This window comes from Lacerta agilis, chromosome 8 (genome assembly GCF_009819535.1).
Source record: "Lacerta agilis isolate rLacAgi1 chromosome 8, rLacAgi1.pri, whole genome shotgun sequence".
Classification (NCBI taxonomy): Eukaryota; Metazoa; Chordata; class Lepidosauria; order Squamata; family Lacertidae; genus Lacerta; species Lacerta agilis.
The window spans coordinates 39,245,955-39,270,696 of NC_046319.1; the positions used below are offsets into that span (position 1 = coordinate 39,245,955).

At 48.2% G+C, this 24,742-nt stretch overlaps 1 protein-coding gene across 5 annotated transcripts in view; it reads left to right on the forward strand.

Moving 5' to 3' along the window:
* Nucleotides 1-24,742, forward strand: part of TANGO6 (transport and golgi organization 6 homolog) — a 47,917-nt gene that overhangs the window by 20,132 nt on the left and 3,043 nt on the right. For 2 of the 5 annotated variants that reach the window (XM_033157069.1, XM_033157067.1), the window contains 6 exons: nucleotides 1,717-1,854; nucleotides 3,896-4,399; nucleotides 5,398-5,455; nucleotides 11,945-12,097; nucleotides 20,302-20,453; nucleotides 23,373-23,486. In XM_033157069.1, the coding sequence (XP_033012960.1) occupies nucleotides 1,717-1,854; nucleotides 3,896-4,399; nucleotides 5,398-5,455; nucleotides 11,945-12,097; nucleotides 20,302-20,453; nucleotides 23,373-23,486 (1,119 nt within the window). Of the gene's footprint in view, nucleotides 1-1,716; nucleotides 1,855-3,895; nucleotides 4,402-5,397; nucleotides 5,456-10,803; nucleotides 10,845-11,944; nucleotides 12,098-20,301; nucleotides 20,454-23,372; nucleotides 23,487-24,742 lie in introns of those variants that run through there. The other 3 variants (XM_033157068.1, XM_033157071.1, XM_033157070.1) reach the window with 3 other exon arrangements.

Consider the following 24,742-nt stretch of genomic DNA (forward strand, 5'->3'; position numbering starts at 1 on the left):
CTGAGTGATTCTTGGGAGCAGTCTGGGTGGTCACAGCGGAAGCAAATCCCCTCCTGCTTCCGTAGGTGCCGCACCAGCTTCACTAGGCTAGGTGGCCAGCAGAAAGGGGTGGGGGAAGGGCTGTGTTAATTTCAAGCCTCAGAAAGCTGAGGAGGTTGCTCAAAATGCCTGGTTGTTTGATTTGGTGGTGGCAGGTTGGGTGGGGGAGAGCAAAACTGTCAAGTGAGAGAAGCTGCTTTGGGTGCAAAGTTTTCTTCTGAGACCTAGAAAGAACAAAAGTATCCAATAGCCTCCCACAAAAACAGACTTGTTGAGTGCACAAAACCTAATCTTCCTCCCTCCCTTTGTCTTTTACTTGGATAATTAGGTAGTTTGTTGAAAAGACAAGCATGTCAAGGAAACCCAAAGGAGTTTGTTTTCCCCAGGAGGTGGCTGGTTAATGGATTTAGTTACTAAACTCCCTGCCGCCACCTCCCTCTTTGCCCTCCAGATACACCTGGTGCCAGAAACACCTGGCAGGGAGAATTTGCTTGGGACGTGGCTTAAGAATGCCTGTTCTGAGATCAGGAAAAGAGATAGGTGCAATGCCTAAAGGGAACCAATACTAACAATAATTTGCCATGCTGCTGCCCTAAGAAAGAGAGTGGAGATCTGTTGGCTCCCTGGGGGTATATTTTATTTTATTTTATTTTATTTTATTTTATTTATTTTATTTTATTTTATTTTATTTTATTTTATTTTATTTTATTTTATTTTATTTTATTTTATTTTATTTTATTTTATTTTATTTTATTTTATTTTATTTTATTTTATTTTATGTAGAGAAATTAAAGGGGACCTTGACTTCCCTGCCAGAGGGCTGCCTAGCTTCATGTTCAGAGGTGCATACAATGATGGACAACCATGGCCTTTGCATCCTGCTATGTCCCTTCCCATAAGCATCTGGGTAGCTGCTGGGAAGGGACATAGCTCAATGGAAGAAGATCCTGGTTTTGATCCCCAATGTTTCCAGATAGGGATGAGAATGTACCCAGTCTAGAATCCTGGAGAACCCCTGGCAGTCAATGTAGACAATAGTGGGCTAAATGGACCATAGATTATTGATCCAGCAGCACCAACCAGCATGCCCAGTGGTCATGGATGATGGGGGAGGGGGGTTGTAGTCCAACAGCATTTGGAGGGTCACAAGTTCCCCATCCCTGACAATAAGCCCCTGTGAGTTGCATTCTGCTACATGGCTGTTTTCATGTCTAGAGAATCCTACATTGCTGCACTTTAAACCCACACTCTGGGGTTCCAAGTCGTTACTGCACATGGTTTCAAAACCCACAAATGGGCAATACCTTTATTAAGATAGACCCAAACTGCTGGTACTGTTTCCATAGTCAAGGGGCAAATCCAGGCTGATATCAGCAGAAGGAGAATTTCTGGTCCTTGGCAAGGATGGGAGCTGCTGATATTGCAGTTCCTTGCAGAAACCCAGTGGCCTGTGAAGTGGCCTGAGGTTGTCAGAGATGGAGTGCAGCTGAAATGCCCCAGAATCCTCTGAGTAATAACCTCACGATAAGAGTCCTTAATTTTGATTGTATAAACAAGCTCCTGGTTACACTCTGGAGAGTTTGTTGAGATAGATGTACAGTGTGTCTGAGGTCTTGGCAGTCTTTCAGCCGAATGACATGATAATCTCGCTTTGCTTCTCTCTCTCTCTCTCTCTAGGTTGTGGAATTCGTGGCAACAACTCTGCAGCGGGCCTGTGCAAGTCTCACTTGCAGCTCAGGGGATAGCACTGTGGAGGCCCAGACACTGAGCATGGCTATGGGACTGGTGGCTGCCATACTAGGAGGGGCAGTGCAGGTGAGACTATGGGGCACAGTCGGGGGGATCAGGGCTGGTTCGCTGTTGTGCCCCTGCTCTCGTCTCTGTGACAGAGAGACCATCATATGTGTAGCCAGAGCGAGGAGTCACACATGCTTAGGGCACATGATGTGGCCATCCTGCAGCTTTCTTCATTGGGAGAGGCAACAGTGCTGGCTGGAGCCTAATGTGGGCATAGATTACAGCTCACATAGCAGATGCCCACCCAGTACCCAGCCTTTTAATGCAGTTTGAGAAACAACTGGCCCCACCTGAGAACAGTGAGCCTGATGCAGTACTTCTCCCGTGTGAGGTGCTTTGTGCCTTTGGAGCAAGCACTCTCTTTCCATGAGGAAGGGGCAGAATGGAGCAAGTTCTGCTCCTGGATGTAACCTTGGCAGGGTGGGAGGAGGAGAGCGCTTCTGGTGAGGGTGAGATGGCTAGAGCTGTCACTGGCATCAGCGACAGAGGTGAGCAATCCTATCAAATCCTCCTGCGAGGATTTGAACTGCCACAAAGTCAGCTGTCTTGAGGGAAGGGAGAACCATGTGCCAGGAGCTTCCCTGTTCTCTTGGCCTGGGCATTGTCACAAGCTCTATTCCTGTGTGTGATCACAGAGGAGGGAGAGTGTTTCAGGGAAGGATCTGCTCTTTATCAAGGGGAAGGTACCTAGAACTGCCAGTGCCATCAGCTATCACTTCAAGAACTGTAATAACTTGTGCTTGAGCTTATTTTTTCCTCCTCCCTCCTCTTCATTTTTCCTCATGTGCCATGTCTTTTTCGATTGTGAACCAGAAGGCAAGGACCATCTCAGAACTTATATTTTTAGGTTGCTCTGAGAACCCTTTTGGCTAAAAGGCTGGAAATAAAGGCTGTAAGTGCCAGTTGGCTTCTGTAGGCCTACAAAGAGGCTGTAGGCAGGAGCCCCACCAAAAAACAGGCTGCTTTGAGCTGAAGTTATTCAACTTCATCTTTGATTGGCTAGGGGTAGGTGGATAGTACTTTGAAACAAGTTGAGCGAGGGGTAAAACCTCAAATTTTGTTCATTTATTTTGAAGCATTTTTATCCCACGCTTTAGAAAAAAACACTCTTCCATAACAGCATACAAATGTCAGTGATAAGACAACCCTTGTCTTATAGCTCACAATGTAAAAGGCACTACAGAAAAGGAAAAAGGATGGGAGGGAGAAGGAGGGAAAAGAAAACTCAGGCACTAGTTCTTAGTTACAGAGTTCTTACAACCAGCTGCAATGGAAAGAGCCTAAAGATGGCTTGTCTTCTTAGCTGAGCCAGTGGAGCCAGGCCCTGGGTCCCTCTGTCATAGCCTGATTGTTGTTATAGCCTGGTTGTTGCTAGATGACAGTGGAAGTTTTAAAAGTCGCTGCTTGCTGGGTCTGGTCCTGGACATAAATGTATTCTTTCCTCTCCCATAGCCTGTGTTTTTACACTGGCCCTAGCAAAACTTGCACCACCTCTTGCTGAAGTCTGATGTGGTTTCCAGAAAACCCTTGAGTGATGATCTTATTTACATAATTTCCCTCCACTCTGGTTAACACGCAAGGCAAATTGCAGAAATCTACTACTATAATAATGCCACATTAAGAAGCTACTTAAAAATAAGTTGTTGGAGAGGAGATGCTTCTTGGTGTGGTAACAATGCTGGGTGCAGCAGTGGGTTGTCCAGATTTCAAGGGGACAGTTTCCAGCATATGTACTGTGAATTCTGCCCATCCCGGCTTGCTCTTCAGCTACTTTGCAATCCACCACCTGAGATGTACCCAAGGCCCTTAGCACAAGTCCCAGAAAGCGGCTCCTTTCCCACCCCATCCGCTCTTTGCACCTGTAGGCTTGGGGCATGATCTTATCTCCCCTGCCAGATCCTTCATGTACGCCCATAACGGTAACCACAGCAAAAGCTTCCTTCCTGCAGTTCCTTCTCCCAACACAGCCTCCCTTCAGCCCTGGGGAAAGTTCTCAGGAGAAGCCCTGATTCCCTCTGTCTTTGTGGCTGGACTAACGTGCTTGATGATCTCTCTGCAGCTGAAACCGGCTGACTTTGCTTCCCTGAAGGGGCTGGTGCCCCTGCTGGAGGATCTCTCCCACGTTCATCCAGAGCCTGTCATCCAGGAGCTTGCTGCTGACTTGCGTATCACCATCTGCACCCATGGAGCTTTTTCCACAGAGACAGTCAGCTCTACTGCACAGAGTACCCTGGGCAAGAGTGATGCAGGAGTGGCGGTCAAACCAAGAGCTCTTGGTCAAACCAAGAGGCCCCCTAGAGAGACCCCCAAGCCCAAGGTGGCTCTGCCACAGGACCACATGGAGAGCAGCTTGGGCACAGATCCCATTTCCAACCCGCCAAGAGGGCCTCTGGCTGGGGAATCTGTTGCAGAGCCAGGCTGTGGATCTCAGGACCTGCAAGAACTCATCTTATCAGTTTATGACCCGGACATTCCAGCACGAGCAGCTGCCTTGCGCAGTCTTTCCCACTTGATAGAGCAGAGGGACTCAGAAGCCCTGAAGATTCAGGAGAAGCTGCTGAAGGTAGACACTCTAAGTACACTGTGTCAGCCCTCTGAGAACACCCACGAGGCGGCAGTGTGTGCGTGCCTTCATTGCTTTCATACTCCCTTTAGTGATGGCCGTTCTAACTAAGGGTGTTCCAGCATGGAAAAACTCACTTTGAAATCCTGGCATAGGCAAGGCTATTGCTGGTGGTTTAAGTAAACCTGACCATTGCCAACCTGCTGCGTGCCAAAATGTTTTGGGCTACAGTTCCCATCAGCCCTAGCAAGCTCAGCTGTTCTGGCTGGGTCTGATGGGAGTTGTGGTCCAAATCTAGAGGGCACTGGGTTGGCAAAAGCTATTCTAACCACTTCTAGATAGCTGCATGCCTTTTTTTCGCAGGGGGAGGATAATGTGGAAGTTAAATTTTTAAGTCACTAGCATTTGCTCTCCAACAGATAGTAGTCATCAATGCCCTGAAAAGTGAGGGAGACCCTTCTCCTTTTTGGTGAGGTGTGACCCTCTCTTTTCTTCCTTTGGTACATCATGCCAGGGGTACTTCTAGTTTGAGTTAACACAGGCTGGTGTGGCAGGGCATCATCCGCATGCTGGCTGAGACACCTCTCTCCCATTGGTTGAGGAAGCCAGTTCTAACCATGGGCATCTGACCCTTCCCTCTGTCAGAACAGTCAAACCCATGATGGGTTCCAAAAACCTCCAGGATTCCTTCTTCCCTGCCTAGATGTCAATTGCTAGTTAAGCTGACATAGGAAGCCACCTTATACAAGGCAGACCCTTGGTCCATCTCACAGTTTTAGGCTGGGAGTCTCTCCCAGCAATACTTCGAGATGCCACTGGGGATACAACCTGGGGACACCTTCTGCAAAGCAGATTCTATACCACTGACTGTTTTCAGTTAGCAAAAACTCTGGATTTTTTGGTTTGTGTGTGACATGAGGGATGTAGGAGATACTGAGGCTGTGATGACTATCCTACTTGAATGCAAGTTGGGTGATTCTTGGACTTTATCCTTCCAGGCTTTTTTGGAAAATTTGGAGCATGAGGATTCCTTTGTTTATCTTTCTGCTATCCAAGGTAAGCAGGCAGAATCTGGCTGTTTGTGTTGAGTCCTGCTGAGAATGAAAATAGAAGCTTTTTGCTGTCTAGCCAGACTAATTATGTAGCGGCCAACACCAGGCTGCTTGTCTGTGGAAAGTTGTGCTGCTTGGACATGAATTTTAAAAAGGACAGATCACCTGGCTGGATCAAGCCAAAAGCCCCTCTAGTTTAGAGGCACTAAGATCCCCACCTTCACTCCTAGGAATGGGAGGTGTTTGAGAGGTTGCTTCTGCCCAGCTTCCACTTTTGATTTTTGTGTGTTGAGATGTGGAGTTTCACAACAGTACTCAATTTACTGGAAGAAGAGGAGTGAGGGGTGGCCATTAATAAAATCAAGAAGCCCCACAACCTGATTCCCTCCAGTTTTAGCTCCGTCCACTGGGTTACATTTTAAAAATCAGCTAAAGTTGCTGACACAAAATAAAAGTGTGTATCCCCACACCCCAGACTCTCCAGTAATTCAAATGCTGCTTCACGGCTCAGTGGCTCTGCTGAGCAAATGCTGTTTTCCTTATCCCAGGTGAAGGAGGCATTTGTTCTCCAGAAGTGGCTGGGAGACAGTTAAGTGTTGCTCTGGAAAGGTACTAAGCGTGAAGATACTGGGCATGTGAGCACAGTAAAGCATCAGCTGACATCAGGTACATAGTCTTACGCTGAGTCAGTCCATTGGGCCACCTAACCAAGGATTGCCTCTACAGTGACTGGCAGCAGCCCTCCATGGGTTCAGGCAGGGAGTTGTTCCTTTCCAGTCCCACCTGGGAATGTGGGGATTGAACCTGGAACCTTGCACATGCGAAGCAAGCATCCTACCACTGAGCCACAGCTCTTCCTTGAATTCTTCTTGGTCATCCGAAAACTGGAATTGGCCTGGTCTCATTGCCAGTTATACTGGTCTGTGCAATTTGCTTGGACGTCGTCCTTCGTCTCACTTCCTCTCCTGTCCATTGTCAGCATCTCTGCTCTCCTTTTGGGAGAAGCCACCACTAATTCCTTGAACAAAGCAATCTCTCACTGACTTCCTTCTGAAGAATGGCAAGGTGATCTGGTATAAGACAGGCAGATATGCTATGCAAATACTGAGCTGGCAGCCAGTGTCCCTGGCTGTCTTCTTAGGAAACGAGCACTGTGGCATCCTGTATTCAACAGAATTGTGTTCCCTGTTACTTCATCCGTTTGTACAGTGTGTCCTGGAGGAGTCGATCCAAGGTAGCCCCCATACTTTTGTGTTGGCAGTGGTAGCAGGGCACTGGATGAATGTTGTTTATGTCTCCAGGTCCATAATTAATCAGCTGCCGTGTACAGATAGTGCAGAAGGAAAGAGGAACATTCTAGACTGAACTCAAGATTGCCACACAGGGAGGTCTGAGATGCTGTGGTTTCTTGGAGCAAAAGGAGTCTACCTTTTTGCCTTGGTATATGGTCAAACTTCAGTGGCTCTCCACCAGTTGCCCTGTTAAGGCAACCAGAGAGAGAACTTTCTCAGAACATCACTCCAGTTTGGCCATTCTGCTGGTCTGAGCCAGGGGCAGTGCAGGGAAGGAGCACACTTGCACCATACCTCCAGTCCTGGTGTAGCCATGTAATCCTGATGGCTGTGTTTTACCTCCAGTGTTGAAGGCAGTCTGCCTCTGAATACCAGTTGTGGGGAATCACAAGCAGGGAGAGTTGTTGCAGTCAGACTTGCTTGTGGACTTCATCAAAGGCATCTAGTTGGCTGCTATGAGAACAGGATACCTGACTATATAGGCCTTTAACCTGATCCAGTAGCCAAACTCCTCTTGCAGTCTAGCATAACAGGGGTATGGGATTCCTCTTCCCATGTATTTATGTGTTGTGGGTTTTTTATCTTGTTTTTGAAAACTGTCCTGGAAGCTTCACTGCAGAATAGCATATATTTTGGGCTCAATGGAGGCTGAAAGAGGCCTCCTACCTCTTTTTCACAGAGGCGAGGAAAGTGGGACAGTAATAGTATCCACCACCAGCTTTCTGGGCCGATGGATTTTTTTACTGTTTCTTTTCTGGGGATTCCTTGGCACCCTCAAAGAGTAAGGAGGCATTTGGGTGCGAGCCAACTCCCTTTCCTCATTGTGCAGTGCAATTCATAATAATTCAGATTTTTATCCCAGTAACATCCTAAGGGCTCAGGATGAGTAACAAACACTTATTTAAAGTACTGTGGAGTTGGGCAAGAAGACCCATAAATAAGGTGATGGATGGATAAAAAAATCTCCCAGTTGCTTCAGGAGAAGGAAGTCTTCAACCCTTGCAAAGTTCATGCTGCACCTTTTCTGTGCAATTTGTATAGGGCATCTAGGAAGTCCCAGCAGGAAGCCCCTGGCTCAGACTCCTGTCAGGTAGAAGAAGGTGGGAGAGAGGGAATAAAGAGGACCTGCCCTTCTGGCTGCAACAGCCAAAGAGCTGAAGGGGGAACCTCCTCGGCCTGCCTTTTCCTTCCTGTACTTGTGTTGGCTTGAGCGTGTAAAGGGCTCATGTGTGCCCTGCAGGCGAAAGACATCTTGCCACTCCCACCAGTGACATGGAAAGCATTGGTCCTTGCACGTTTAGCAATTTTGCGATGGCTTTCATGAACCCTCCCAATTTGCCAGGAGGGCTGAGTCAGAAGCAAAGTGCTAAGCTCAGCTTTAAGAGTAATGTCGGCATTGCCTCAAAAGGGCTGGGAGGATGTAGGGGAGAGGCTAAGATGTGGGGCAGCTGTCACATCTTACCCGCTGCCCTTTCCCCCAGAGAGCCGTCTGGCTGCCAACATACATGCACCCCTTTCCAGAACACACAGCTCCCTACCATTTCCAGCTAGATGAGCAGCTGAAAATAAGCATGGCAGGAGAGACTTCAGTCTTGGCCAGGTAGCCTCTGCCACTGACTCACTGCTTGGCATCCCCAAAGATGCTCCAGGCCGCCCCCCCCCAGTCTTCCCTCCCACCCACCCCACATAAAAGTATTGCTGTCTCATTGCAGATTTACTAGCCCATTGCTTTACAAGCGGGAAATGAGTAACATGATTGTTCTCAAAAGAAAAGGGGGCGGGGAGCACAGAACCAGGATATTGGCAGGTTTCAGCCAGTCTGAGCCACAGGGAAAAATTGTAATTGTACCTTGGATGTGGTACTTGAACAAGCTGTTGACAATGTGAGGTTCGCATGTACTCAGTATTGGATATTTTGCGATGGACCCACATTAATAAAATAAACTTGGAAGCAGAATTTTGCTTTACGCTGCAAGGAGCCCCTTGAGCTTTAAAGTGTCCAGAGCACTGTTTACTGCACCCAGAGTGGGGGACAGAGTCCTCTGTGATTCTCAAGACTCCCTGGCGGATGGTATCACAGAGAAAGCAACCCCGCCGCCGCCGCACCTTAGCTGCTGCAGAAGGAAGCAAACCTAAACAACTGAGAAAGGGGGCAGGATCATTGCACTTCCAGCATAACCTTTTTTGGCACAAGGGCCACATTCACCCTTGGCCACATTCACTCTGGCCTCTCTGGGGGCCAGAGGAGGGTGTAGCCACCCTGCACACTCATGTACACACAGGCACACAGCCTTCCCTTCTCCATCTGTAGTGATTGGAGTGTTGGACTAAGCTGGGAGACCAGGGTTCAGATCCCCATGCAGCCATGAGAAGCTTGCTGGGTGACCTTGCGCCAGTCGGTCTCTCAGCCTAACCTACCTTACAGGGTTGTTGTGAGGATAACATGAGGAGGGGGAGAACCATGTATACCACCCCGAGATCCTTTGGTGCACTGTAAATGTTAAACAAATACATAAATTAGGGTTGCCATATTTCAAAAAGTAAAAACCAGGACACCCTGAAAGTTGTTGAGCTCTAAAAAGGCCCCAAAATGCAATTGTTCAATTGACTTACCTAGGATCCAGAACAAACTGCCACCTTATAGCCCTACATAAGTGAAAATATTTCTGGATCAGCAGAAGAGGGCTTATTGCCCCCTCTGTTCATGATGTGGTGACCAAGGAGGGGGCAATTTGCATCTGTTCCTGAGCACAAAGTATTGCCTGCTCCAGCACTGTGTCTGCTTCACTTCCCCACAGTTTTGACCCCACTGACAAAGTTGGTGGGGTTTTGGCTGGGGACTGAAAAAATTGCTTGAGGCTTGGGTGGGGGGTGCAGATCAGGCCTCAGAGCTGGAAGTTGGCCACCTGTGCCCTAGAGCCATAGGCAGCTCCAGCTGAGCCAGTTTAGGGGCTACCTCAGATGGCCTCATTGGAGCATTTTTCCTCTCCATGGTTCTGTTCCTGGAGGAGAAGGTCTCTCATCTTCTTCAAGCCAACTCTTTAAAGAGGAATTCTGCTCCCCTCTGCCCTAGAGCTCCCTGTTCTATTTTTTTCATGTGGGTTTTCCCACACAGCTTTTTACTGTCAGTTTGGGCCTTGGGCTTGGGCAACTTGGCGGTTGGAGCCCTGTTACCGGGGAGGCCTTGGGCAAGCTGTGGCGTGTGCCAGCCTCAGCTCTTAAGGTGGAAATATCCCCATGTGTGTTGTGAAGATGAAGTGCTGCCTCCTATGCCAGCCTTTTCTGCAGCAAGCTCCCGTCCATGGCCTTTCATTTTGCACTTTCAGACAGAAGCTTTTAAGGGCTAAACTTTGGCTTGGTCCAGGAGGCCTGGACTAAGGGAAAACATGAGTTTTCCTTTCCAAATTAGTCCAGATAAATATTAGGAACAGTTATTATATCATATACGATTCTTCAGGCTGTGAACTCTCATTTATTTATCTATTGCATTTATAACCCACATTTTCGCCAAGGAGCTCTATGTGGTGTACATGGTTCTCCTCCTCCTCCTCAGTTAATCCACACAACCACCCTATGAGGTAGGTTAGGCTGAGAGGCAGGCCACCTAGCATTGGGATAGGAAGCCTTGGATCTCTGTCAAGCACAGCAACAGGTGCTTGAGTTCCCAAATGGAGCCTAGTCATCCCACTCCGCCACCAGCTGACAGTGCCCTTAGCAGATGTGACAATCCCATAATACCTATTTTCCCAACAACCTGCTGCTTCTAATCCCCAGGGCATTTTCCTCCCTCCTCCATTTTTTCTTCCTGTGCCCAGAGGCATGTCTGATCTGGAACTAGAGATCAAAGGGATGTGAAAGACAGCTGCATCCGCATCATCTCAAAGGGTTGAGGTCATAACCTGTGCCTTCAAGGCCAAATGCAAGCATCTATTGAACTGAAGGTGTTGGGCATGGCCCAGTAGGACCTGGGCTGTTTTCACAGCTCTGATGGTTCCGTGGTGGAACTTGCAATTGAGCGAAGCGTACTTCCTCCCCACTGTTTACTCTGGCTTGACTGTAGAATGCTGCCATGACTTCTTGGAGTGAGGCTGCGGGACACACAACACTTCTAGGAGCACACTCAGAAGGGAGACCTTGATTCTTGTTCTCTTCAGTAGGCCAGAGTTGGGCTTGATTCCCTGGTGCTGCCCTTGCCTCTTCCAGGGGCAGTGACTCACGTGACATGAACCTTTGTAAGTAGCACCTTTCTGCCATTGTGATTTGTGGATGACATCTGATGAAGCCAGTCTTTGCTGGCTCATCTCTGAGGACGTCCAGAAATTTGCCACCTTGCTGTTGCTGCACATGAATGCAGCTACCCCTTTGGGAATGTGGCCTTTTTGACACAGCCACCATCAGGACAGAGTTGAAGCTGGTTAAGTTGGCACCTTTTGTTGCTGCGTATGGCAACATGGTGCCCTACATATATTTTGGATTACAAGTCTCATCAGCTTCAGCCAGCAGTCCAAAATATCTGGAAGGCACCAGGTTAGCAAAGGTGTGTGGTACTATACCAAGCCAGGGGTTTCTAGTTTCCTGGAGGTCAATTCTGCTTCAGAGGCAACTCTGTCCCATGTGTTGGGAATTCCCTTTTTGAGGCTTGTTCTGGTTTGTTTTGCCTTGCAAGTGAGCTGTGTTAAGCTGGCAAAGCTCCCACACTGTCAACAGGGCTGAGGAATTTAGGGTTTTTCAGTTGTTTCTGGACTACCCGGTATATCTCCCATCTCTGCTAATCACGCTGGCTGGGACTGATGGGAGATGGAGTTCAACAACAACATCTAGGGAATCACCACTCCCAGGATAAGACAATGTGGCAATAAGACTACAGTATCATAAACACCCTTTGGACAAGGGCAAAAAATAAGATCTGAATAATTAGCCAGGTGGGCAATAAAAGATCACTTTAAACTATTCTACTTTTCTTAGGCACATTGCTCAATCCTTCCAAATCCTCTGTGTGAATCTGATTTTCAATCTCTCCTCCTTTCTTTTGAGGCAGTGCTTCCTCTGCTATACCCTCTGGATTTAGAATTGGAGAGCTGGGAAAGGGCTCAAAAAGCCATCAGTTCAAAGTACCCCCACTAGCATCTTGGACATCGGTCCCCAGCCAATGCCTGCCTTCTGTGTCACTCCCTGGTGCTTCTCTTTCTCCTGATCTTCAGGTGTTGTGCTGCTGTCAGATGCATTCCCAGAGCGAGTCCTGCCCTACCTGCTGGCCCAATATGGGAGTGCTCATCCAGGCACACAGGAAGCACAGACGGTCAAGACCAGGATGAAAGTGGGGGAGGCCTTGATGCGCATCACACGGGCACTAGGTGAGTTTGCAGCTCCCACTGGGAATTTTGTGCCAGAGCTGCTCCAGCAGCATGTGGAGCACCAGAACATGTGGCTCTCTGAGGAGGCCTATGCTGGCTTTATAATCATGCATGTCCAGGAAGTCGAGTAATGCTTATTTACTGGTATAAAACTCACAACTGGTTGTACTAAGTGCAGAGTGCTAAACAGCATTGATGTTCCTTGGCAGCTTGGTACCCAGCCTTCACACTCTACAAATGCCTTTAGCTTTGCTGTTCAGTTTGTGGGCAGAACACTCCACCTGGACAGAGCTGTGCTAGAAGAGATCCCTGCTCCTTCTTCCACAGTGCTCAGCATCTTTGCCTTCAGGTGCCTAAGCACCAAACTGACAGCAGGGGAAGTTACTGTTTGGACCCAGCCAGGTCAACCTCCCCTGGCTTTGGAGTCATGTCCTCTGGCACAGATTGGAGTAACACAGCATGCCCTGCCCTTACAAAAGAAAATTAGGCATGTCTAAGGGAATGAGTCACCTCCTTTTTCTAGGCCTCAAGTTGTATTAGAATCTGTGCATGCTATTTAACGGCACTTTTAATTTTCTCCTTGCTTCATTTCCCCATAAATGGAAGTTCAGGAATTGCCCACCGGTTTCCTGCATGTTACAAGGCACTATTATAAAACTTGGCTGCATTGCCTGCTGTTTCCCTAAGACTGGAGCCCTGTGACTTGTCTGGGCATGACAGTGGCTGAGTTCTCTGGAGCTTAGGCTTTTCTTTAAGTGTTTTTGTTTGTTAAAGTGATTGCTTCTTGGTGGCATCCAAGCTCCTCTGCACAACTGGGATGTGGGGGGACAGGTGCCAGCTTAGCAAGGTGCCTGAGCCAGTCTTGATGGTGCCACCACAGCCATCTCGAGTCTTTTGTCCACTGCTGTTGCCAGCGAACAGATTGCTCCCTGCACTCTGTGCTGCAAATCCTGCTTGGCCAATTTGGCCTTACTGTGCTTTATATATGTTGAGCCTAAATCATTAAATTACCATCTGGCCCAGATGTTTCTCCATCTGTGCATCCCACCTGTTTGTCTAAAGCAGAAAATGGCTAAAAGACTGGCTTTTAAATCTTTTAGTTGGATAAAAGAGAGGGTGGGGGGGATTACAGGGTTTCCTCCTTGGTTTGGCTTCTGTGGCATCTAAATAAATATTTTCTCAAACAGGTATTCAGTGTATGAGGACCTCTTCTGGTTTTCACGCTTTTTGCCTTGAGGGAACTAGCCTATTTGACATCAGCTTGTCTGCTTGAGAAGCCCTGCATGATATAAAGCAGGGGTGGCCAACTCCCAAGAGGCTGCGATCTACTCACAGAGTTAAAAACTGGCAGTGATCTACTCCCTTTTTTGTGGTTCAGGTCAAAGTTGTTGAGCTTTTTTTTAGGAAGGAAGACCCATTTTGGGGGGGGTTGGGTCAAAGTTGTTCAGTTTTTACAGGGAGGAGGTGAAATGTTGAGCTTTTTTTAGGGGAGCCACAGTTGTTCAGCTTCTTTGGGGGGAGCCAATGATCTACCAGTGATCTACCACAGACGTCCAGTGATCTACCAGTAGATCATGATCTACCTGTTGGACGTGCCTGATATAAAGGATCCTGGGACATGTGCATACTCAGGCACCAGGGCCATGCTGTTGAACATTATATACTGAACAGGTGGCCTAGAACACTCCTGACACTTCCATCTGATCATGCATTGCAAGAAAGGAGTGGTTATGGTGGTGAGGAAGCATGTCTGCCATTATTACTGATTACAGCTGCCCAGGGAGCCTGTGCTTCCAAAGTACAACATACACCCCCAGTTTGAAAACTCCTGTTTGTGGGCTAAGTTGCATCTACCTTGACTACCCTTCCACTCAGAGCAATTTGGAATATTGTGTGCTTCTTCTGAGTGACTGGTTGCCCACTCCAAGCATAAAGCATATTCTGGAGACTTTAGCATTTCTGGGCAAAGAATGGGGCCTCTCAAGAGACAAGGCTCCAGCCTGTTAAATTTGGCAATTAACCACCTGGTTATAGGCCTTATTCCAACTCAACTGTTGGCATTCAGCACAATGAATTGTGTCCAGCGTTCCTTGGAGCAGACCCCTTGAAAGGAACAAGCATGGCTAAGTTAGGCCCATTAATCTTATATAGTCCAAGGATAACTTAGTTGGATACAGCCCAATGGCTCTTTGAAGTAACTCCTTGAAGTTCACACATGTGTAAAAGCAATGCCAGAGTTTTGTTTTCCTCAGCAGGTCTGTGATTTTATGAGCAGGTTCGTAGATGCCTGGCAAACAAGCAACCCTTTCCCACAGGCATACGTAGCATTGGATTCTTGCAAAACTGCGTTCAAACAGAGCACAGCTGGTACCAGCTCAGATCCCCTGAATGAATCTACCCACCTGTTTTCCCCCTTCCCCTCTCTGGTTCTGCTGCCCTTCAGGGATGAGGAGGGCAGCTTCTCCATGGCAACACAACCACCTTCACCACTGGGCTTCTGGTTAGGTCCTCCAGAAACATATACTACCTCCAGTTGTGAAGGTAGAGCATGTGGCCCTTTTGGCAGTGATTGGCGCACCCTCTACTCCCCACCCACCCACCCACTGCTGTGCCTGGTCTGTGCAGCTGTTTTTTCTTCTTGCAGGTAGAAAGAAGGTGCACTCAGACACCTCATCTGCTGGAAAATTCTCTTGGCTCACTGATGAGTTGCTCCTGGCAAAGGGCCCTTTCTTTAAAGATAATAGCATAATTGCTCCCCTGTGTGTCAGGGCTTTACCCTCCTGTTTGTATCTCTTTTCTTTCTTTTTCTTTTCAAGGTGCTGCTCACTCCTGCTTTCCCTGCACCCCCAGCAAGAGTGCTCTTTGGGGGAAGCGGGGTGGTCCCTGTCCTTGCTAGTCAGCTAAACATCAGGAAGGCTTTTCCAGTCACAGTTTTCTTCTCTTTCTGCTTATTCCCATTGCTTTTTATTGTTAATCTTCTAGAAGTTTTTTTTTAAAAAAAATGAATGGAAGCACTTTGGCCACTTAGGTGCTCATTTATTGGCTTAAAATGATTTTGAGGCCCCAGGCCCATGATACAAATTTGCATGTGCTAATGCAAACTGAGGCTAAGTTTCAGAGGGGGAGTAATTTAAAAGAAATAAAAAACAAAGGGGAGAAGGTGCAGGAGATATCCACCCCAGGGCAAAATACTTGGAGCTCATGCCCCCTGACCCCCCCCCCACAGCCCTGGACTTTGACACACACACACACCAACACCCCTGGGGACTGCAGCTATGAGGCTGTGTGTTTTGTGGCTTCTCCCAATGCTTGGTCATACATTAGGGGTGTGGGGCTGCTGATCTGAATGAGGGTCTCTTGAGGCTGCTGAGGTGTCATACTTCACTCCCGGCCTGCGCCACTCCTAGCCACCCTGGTTCTTGCACCACTGTCAGCACAGCCCCCTATTTGGCATGCACCAACTAGTCTGTCTATTAATAGACCAAATTAAACCAAAGTGTTTTCTACGTCTTCACATTTTTCAACACTACAGCACTATTTAAGACTGTGCTCTCTATTCTTAAAAATCACTGGATTTCCTTCCCCACCCCCTGCTGCTAATCTTTTCTGGGATTTGCTTTGCTTTGGGGCTTTCTCTGCTCCAAACGGCTGCAGGGATTGCTGGCTGTAGCAAAAACCCTTCTGCACCTCTGGATATTGGTGTCTCTGGTGTGGAGGAAAACCTTTCCAAAGCAACGTTGGTTGAGCACCGCCTTCTACAAGGCAAGAGTTGCACCACTACATAACTATGTAGGGGCCTAATTTTGACCCATCTGCTCCATCACGGCACAGCAAGATCCTACTACCAGTGAGAGCTCTGTGGTGGGGGATATTCAATTGCAGCCTTCTGGCATCCCGCAGTTCTCTGCGGGGGAGAGGGGAGCCTTGGAGTAACTACTGTAGCGTTCATTTATTGGACTAAGAACTACAATAATTTGGAAGTGCCCCTAGACTTGACTTCCCCACCCTTTTCCAAGTGGTCACTTGCTTCCTAAGGACCTGTCTGGGTTTTCAGAAAACCAAACCAAGCTGTGCCCCTCCTTCTCCTCCTCCTCCTCGTTCACCCAGTTGTGTTGATGTTTTGTCCCTCCTGGCTTTTCTGGACAGCACCAGGCAAGACAACCTGTTGGGGCTCTTCAGCATAAATAATCCAGGAGCATTTGGCAGGGGTGAGGGAGCTGGTGGCAGCTGACAACTCTGCTGGGCGCAGCTGCCCAGGGAGCCTGTGCATCTCTTGGCTTCTCCCTCCCTGTCTGATGGTGGTTGAGATGCATCTGTTGCTGAGGAGAAGGACTCCAGTGATGCTCTGGGAAGGAGGAGGACCGGAGGATGGGAAGTGGGGTGCCTAGGTGAACCCTGCCCTGCAGGTCTTGACTGCAGCAAATGCCCTAAGCTCTGGGATGCCTTTTGCAAAGGGGCAACTCCTGCGCAGGCAGACTGCCTGCATCCCAGGAGGGAGTGGCCGGTTTGCAACAGTTCTGCTTTCATGTCAGCCCTCATTAGAAAGCAGATTTTCTTCTTCAGGCAGCAAGAAAGCTGAAGACAAGTTGAGATCTGTCAGCTGGCTGGAACGGTTAAGGAAGGAAAGGGAATCTGTGCAACCTGACCCCTGTTGTGTGTAACTTCAGGAGTTGGGGGGGAGCAGCTAGAACTGTGGCTTATATGTGCCTTTGTAGTCTCATTTTTCTTCTCTTGGGGTGGGGAGGAAAGAGGTGCTTCTCCTCTCCCCCTTCCAGGCATTGCTGAAGGATTTGCATTATCAATTGAGTTTAAACACATTAAACCTTCTCCCAGGATGTCAGCTGAGACACTTCCTCTTCCTATTCAGGGATCATTCACTGCATGGGGGAGGGGGCTGGGAGGGAAGCTGCTTTGTTCATTCAGCTCCTGATCCAGGCAAAGTGCTGCTTTCCTAGGCAAGAGTCATAATAATTAGACCTCCTCCTCCTCCTCAGCTGCCGAGGGGCGCCTGGGAGGGAGATGCTTTTGACACCCTGGTTGGGTTGGTGCACTGCAGGCCTTGCATCCCACCAAGGGGGGTTAACAGTTACGAGGGATGCAAGCTGATTTCCTTCAGCAGAGTAGACAGCTCCCCATCTCACCCCAAGTACTACCACTATAGACTTTGCAGCTTGAAAATGTGTGTGCAAAGGCAGCTGGTACCTGAGACCAAAGCCGGGCTTGTGCTGGTCACAGAGCCAAAATGGATTTTTGTGGAATAAAGAAATCTACAAGATTCTCCCTAATGTGCACAAGTTGTTCAAGATACAGAATTTGAGGTTGGTTCTTAGCTTAAGAGTTCACCTGACAAAGCAGAGCAAAGGTTATGCAGCAGTAGAGGTACCCTCAGCTGGCATCCCTCCCCTACTCCTCCTCCATGGCTTCAGGGCAGATGCATATGTGTGTGCCTTTTGTCCCATTGACATGCAGGTGAGACAAAGACCAGTGGGGTGTGTGGATTTGTATGCTTTGGAATTCAGGGGGAACCAGAGAGGTGGCTAATGAAAATTAAGGGATTACCCTTTCATCCTGTGCCTGCCTGACAGTGTGGCAGGAAGCGCCAGGGTGTATCCAGTGCAGAAGTGCTTATGGCCTGTCATGTAACTCTTGTTCTTGTCTGAGTGCTTGAATAAACCCACATTCAGTCCTGCCTCATCGTGCCCCCCCCCACCCACCCAATATTTCTGCAGCAGCAAGTTTGCACACCCCACTGGTTCTACTTAGTCACAGCGGCAGCGGGTGGGGGAGCAGTTGCCACAGAGCAAAAGTCTTCTGGCTCTTCCTTTTAGACTTGTTGCCCTTTGCTGTTCTGTGTCATGGGTTAAGGAGCATAATCGGATTGCTCACTCTAGTTTTCACACGCTTTGCTGTTTCTAATGCACTTGGTCTGCTGTGGCCTCTGAATGGGCAAACAGAAATCCCTGTTGTGTATATTTGCTTCCTCTCCATTCTCTGATTAATAGTTTTGTGAAACTTGAAAGAAAGCTGGCGTACTCTTAGACTGGCATTAAATTGGTGTCATTAGTAAAAGGCATGATGTTACCTTCTGCCCGACCCCCTGGGGACTGACATGACAGCCACATTCTGTTCTGTTGCATGCATCTAGAATCATAGAATTGTAGAATTGGAAGGGATCCACCCCAGGGTCATCTAGTTCAACCACCTGCAATGCAGGAATCACAGCTGCCTGACAGATGACCACCCAACGTGTTTTAAAACCTCCAGTGAAGGAAAGTCCACCTCCTTCTGAGGTAATTTATTCTACTGTTGAATAGCTCTTACTGTCCTTTTTGTAATTTGAATCCATTGGTTCAGGTCCCGTCCTCTGGAGCAGCAGAAAACAGGTTTGCTCCATCATCCATGTGACACCCCTTCAGATATTTAAAAACGGCTTCTCTTTTCTAGGCTAAACATACCCCCAGCTCCCTCAACTGTTCCTTGTAAGGCTTGGTTTCCAGTCCTTTTATCATATTGGTTGTTCTCCTTTGCACACATTTAAGCTTGCCAGTGTCCTTCTTAAACTGTGATACCTTTTTCACATTGTTGACTTACATCAGTGTTTTTCAACCTTTTTTGGGCAAAGGCACACTTGTTTCATGAAAAAAATCACGAGGCACACCACCATTAGAAAATGTTAAAAAATTTAACTCTGTGCCTATATTGACTATATATAAAGTAATTCTCTTGAATTTTTCAATTTTCCCCACGGCACACCAGGCAACATCTCGCGGCACACTAGTGTGCCGCGGAACAGTGGTTGAAAAACACTGACTTACATTAAGCTTGCGGTCTACCAAGACCCCTAGATCCTTTTTACATGGGTTGGTTCTTCATGGTTCTGAGTTTGGGCATCTTAACAGCAACCACTTTGAGGCACAGGAATATGGCTACTTTCACACCCACAGCCCTATTCACTACTCACTGCAAAATCCCAGGGACTTTTGCAGCATTCTGGTCCAAAACTGACTGCAAAGATTAAGAGGGCTGGACCGGAGCCTTTCAACCCCTGTGAACAGAGTCACTTTGGAAGTGTCCATCCTCCCATTTTATAGATGGGGAAGTAAGGGCAAGCTGTAGTGAGAGCAGAATTGAAAACATCCTTCTGGGTCGAAGTTAGCACCACTCCTTCCCTGAAAAGAATGAGCTTTTTGCACAAGCAGCTGTTCATGTTATCTGCTAGGAGTGCTGCTTGTTGGGTCAGGGTGAGCAGCACTGCAGAGTCCCAGGCACTCTTTCTCTCTCAGTAAGAGAAAAATCTGCTCCCAAGTCAGCAAGAATTGACTTCAGGATTCCTCTTTCTGGGCAGAGAAGAGGAGTTTGGGGCAATAAGAAGCATCACCTTTCCTAACAGGTGGCTGCCTGACCAGCCATCCTGGGAACCTGCTCAAAAGGTGGAACAAAAATCACTAGGTAATTAGCTAGGACTGGCTGGGGATCCTTCTGCACAGAAGCCACAAGAGGCTGGGCTGCCCACAGATCAGAGGTCAGAGGTGAGTCCAGGAAAACTGGTGTCACATTGTAGATGCCCATGGGCACACATGCTGACAGCTGCCGCTCTGAGCCATGGGCCAGTGGATGGTTGCATAAGAAGGGGTTGTGCAGATGGGCCAGGCGCCTGGTCAGCTGTGAACACTCGCCAAAGCGTGTGATCTTGACTGGTCGATAGCAGAGCACCGCTGGCCAAGGTGACTTCTAGATTGGAGCTGCAGCTCATTGCCATGTGATGGATAAGTTTTCAATTTAAACCACCACAGCTTTATTGTCCAGGCTTTGTGATGCTGCCACCTCCAGCAGAGCTATCCTCTGCCAACCACCTGCACTGTCTGGTGGTTTACATGTGAGTCAGAAAAGCATTGCTGATGGAAGGGAAGTGGCAGCGTGCCAAAAGCCTGGGCTCTCCATTTGTCCTTGGCTCCTCATCTCTGCTCATCTCATGTCCTCCATGGAGCAGGCCACTTTTCCCCAAGAGTTATCAACAGTGCTGCCCCCCACCCCAGCCAAAGCTCTTGCTTAACAAGAGTTTTATGTATTTTTCATGGGTGATAGTTTTAATACATTATCTATCCCTTTGTCTATTTCTTCTCTATAGCACAGAGCTCTGTTCTGCAAAAGGTGAGTGACTTAAATAATCAGAACCTTTCTCTCCCCCGCCCTCACTCTTGCAGGAGACATGGCCTTCTCACACCGAGAGAACCTGATCCACACTTTTCTACGAGGAGCAAGAGATCTGGATGGCACTCTTAGGGCAAGCAGCCTGTCCAATCTGGGAGAGCTGTGCCAGATACTTCATTTTCAACTGGGCTCTGTGGTCCATGAGGTATTGACCACATCACCTCCTCTCAAAAGCTTTTGTTGCTACTGGAACTTGGCAGGCTACTGGAGTGACATGCTTGGGAGGGATGGCTTATATAACTTCCTCCCAAATGGAAACCTGTGGCCTGATTAGTGCTGATATATACCCCCATGCTATGAATTCTTTTTGCCTTTTTGGCCTCTGAGAGCCCCTTCGACATACTCTCTCTGCCTAGTGCCCTCCAGGTAGATGTTTTAGACTCCCATTAGCCCCAGACAGCACAGTCATGTGATACTGGGACTGATGAGTGTTGCAGTTCAAAGCATCTGGAGGGCACTGTGTTGGGGAAGGCTGCTGTAGGGCATTCTCACAGTCTTCTTTTTTTCAGACAATGTAACGCTTTCCAGTCTTGCCTTCTGCCCACTAATATACTCTCCACTGTCCTGTGCTGTTTGCTAATTGGGTATCTTCCATTAAACATGAGCAGTTTGACTGGTGTCATTGAAGGTTAAGTCCATCAGAGCCACAACTGGGTGCTCCAGGGACATAACACTCACAACCATGCATATCTGTGTCAAGCTGCAGAACACCTGCCTCATACCGAGTCAGGCCATTGGCCCATCTAGCTCAACATTATCTATGCTGACTGGCATCACCTCTTCAGAGTTTTAGACAGGAGACATTCCCAGCCCTACTAAGAGATGCCGGGAACTGAACCAGGGACCTTCTGCCTGCAAAGCCAATGCTCTGTCAATGAGTCACAACTCTACCTCAGTCTCCCCGACCTCTCCTGGGTTTTTGTATCTGCATTTTCTCCTCCACCATAGCTCAGTTGTAGAGCATCTGCTTTGCATGCAGAAGGGCTCCACATTCAATCCCTGGGTTCTCTAGCCAGGGCTGGGAATGTCCCTGTCTGAAACCTAGAGAGCCTCTGCTGTTGACTGCAAACAGGACTGAGCCAGATGGACCCAATGTTCTGACTTGGTAAAAGGCAGCTTCCTTTGCAGAGATGAGAGCCACAGGCCAAGCACGATGCTGAGTATCTAGTAAGTAAGGCTTACTGGAAGCTAGGGTGTGCCTTTTGGTGCCTGGAAGGTTGCTGAACGAACCCTTGACAGCCAAGAAGTCTGTGTTTTCCATTTGCCCTCTGCCACTTCTCCAACAGCTAGCTGGAGCAGGGCTGTGAATGCTCTTGTGTGTCCAATGGTGCGCTTCGGTGCTATGGAGATGGGTGCCATGGAAATACGTGCCCACCAGGCAGGTACATCTTAGTATTCACAGGCAGGAGGGATCAGTTCTCTGGATTTTGCACAGTAATGCTTTGGGGGGCTACCTCCAACGATGAGAAGTTCAGAGGCATGTTATGTGCCATTTCAGGGTCACCTGACCCTGGCCCTCCTACTGGGTTGAGGAAGCTGATGGAAGCTCTGTCCAGGGTTAACTAATCTGCAGAGAGACACACTACATATTGCAGCCTTGTGTTTGGTGTTTAATTAAACCAGAATGACATCCTAATTGCTACCACAGGTGATAAACTGCAAACCATCCATACATATATGTGAAAAGGGCTATGGGGTGGAGAAGAAGTCCATAATTGGACCACTGTGTTCACACTATACGTTTGAAGCACATTCAAATCACCTTATTTCCCTCAAATAATTCTGGGCACTATTATTGACCCCTCCCATTATTACAAATCCCAGCAACCCTTAACAAACCACAGTCCCCAAGTTTATTTGAGGTGTGTGTGTGCTTTTAATGTGCCTTAAAGACATAGTGCATACACAACCTTTGTCCTCAATAGCTGCGAGTAAAATAGGCTGGGGGTTTTGCTTTAAAAAGCACATTATGGGGTATCTAGGTAAAATGATCATAAGCTTCATTCCCACAAAGGTTTGAAAGAATCCTGCTGGGCACATTGGAAGCAGCCTTATATAGCAGGTCAGACCCTTTGTCTAGCTCAGCAGTGTCTGCTCTGATCAGCAGCAGGCTCTCCAGGGTATTGAGCAGAAAGAGAAAGCTTGCTCATCACCTGCTACATATGTGAGATTATTTTAATTGGAGAGGTGTCACCTGGCAGGATTGAACAAGGCGCCTTTTGCATGCAAAGCAGGTGCTCTACCACTAAGCTGCTTCCCCTCCTCCTCCTCCCTGCAGTGCTGAAGCTGGAGTAGCAGGAGGTGTGAATGCCCTCTTGGTGTCAGGAGCTGTGCATGACAGCTCTGCTGCTGCCTATTGCTATAGCTCCTGTGCATCTACAGCAGCACACAGGGAGGAGGTGGGTGGCTTGGTGCAGATTTCAAGCCGCACTTTTCTGTGTGTGAGGAGGGAGAGAGAGAAGGATGCTTCTGGCTCTGCAGCGGGACAGGTGCCAGCTGATTCAGCAGGAGCTGCTGCAGAGGGGGAGGGGGAAAATGCTGCCCTTGAGCTGAAGGAAGGAGGCTACAGTGGGGAACTCTGTGGAGAGCAGAGGCTTCTCTGCCAGTTTCAGAACCAGCAGCAGGGACCTCCTTGGAGGCCAGGAGTTCTGCCCACTCACCCCAAGCTGGGTGGCAGTTTCCATGTCACGAATGTGAATAAGAACCAAGGAAGGAGCAGCTGCCTTTGCTCAGGAGTTTGGAATACTGACCCTTCCCACCAAGAAAACTTTTTCCTATCTCACTTAAGTTTCCTTAGTGCAGCATTCCACAAAGAGTTTTGAGAGCAAAGGCTGTTGCTCAATGGCAGAGCATCTGCTTTGCATGCAGAAGGTCCCAGGTTCAGTCTTTAGGTGAGACTGGAAAGATCATTTTCTCAACCTCCTATTCTCTTGACTATTCTGGTGTGGTGGGCTTTGATCTTGCACTCAGGTTTGCTGTGCAGGCCCTCCTGAGTCCCCAGCCCACAGCTGGGCAAAGTAGTCTGCCTGTCCTAATAGGGCCTATGACTTTATCTGTCTGACAGGTGACCTCATGTCTGACAGCAATAGCGAAGACTGACAGTCAGGTTGAAGTGCGGAGAGCAGCTGTCCATGTGGTGGTGCTTTTGCTGCGGGGCCTCAGCACGAGAGCGGTGGAGGTGAGCTGCTTCCCTTCTTGATTCTGCCCAAAAGAGAGATGTCCTGTAGCCCAGGCTCCTCTGCTTTTATGGCTGAGACTGGAGGTAAAAGTTTTTTCCCACTCCCCCTATGGCCAGCACCCAGGTACCTATCTCTGCCCAGATCTGTGCTTTGTCCTGCAAGTGCCCCGGGTGAAGAGAAGTGGAGCGGGGGCAAATCCAAAGAAAATGGACAAAAAGAAAAAGGAGAGGCACGCCTTGAGCTGGTGCCCGGAAGCCGCCATTTATGTTGTGAAAATTGCCCATCATGTTTCAACTGTAGATCTTCTCCCCTCTAAAGCCTAGCAACAGAACCTCTTTCAGTACTGAAAGTGAAAGCCTATACTCAAGAGCAAACAGTCTTTTACTCAGAATAAGACCCATTAACGGTCTGAATACATTAAGCCACCTTCACAAAATAAACGACTAGCTTTCCGGCAGCAGACTGAAGGCTGCCTCTTCCCTTTTCCTGTGTGGGCAGCATCCTTGCAGCAAGGCTCAGTTTGCCACAGCTGGTTCTATCCCAGAAGTTGGCTCTGAGCGGTGGGAATTTCATTTGCAACTACCATTGACTCACTGGAAAAAAGATGACAAGAATCATGCTCATCTGATTGTTGCTGCAGGCAGTCAATGAAAGGTGTGGCCGCCTACAACCGCCCTGGTGCCCTTCCAAGGTGAACTGCCTCCCAAGTTGATGCAAAGGGCAGTAGAAGCACCATTGAGGCCCAGGAAATTCTGTTCCTGCTAGGATTTATTTCCAGCCATATTCTCAGCTTGCTGCTGCTGCTGTTGCACTCTTGTCCTTGCACTCTTGTGACCTTGAATGAACAACACAATGGGAAGTGGAAACACTTCCTAAAGTTTTGAAAGCATGGGAAGCATTATCCCCCATGCAGTTTTTAAGGGGAAAAGAAATTTGGAAATATTTGGGTTGTTGTTTTTTTAGTATTTACTAGACTGCCAGTACCAAACCCAATTTATATCACTGGAGCTCAAAGATACAATATACATGCAGTTTCCCTGACATTGTCGAACAGGTATAAAACATTTGCAGAGTAGCAGCAGAGAAATGAAAATCTTCAGGTCTTCATTGGGCAGGAGTATTTTTGGGGAGGGTTTTTGGATTTTAATCCCTTTCCCCATTATTCCATAACATAAATTGTTTGTTTTTTATTTCCAAGTTTCTCTCTGCCCCTAGCCCAATAATTGTGTCACAGGTCACTTCCTTTTAAGAATGG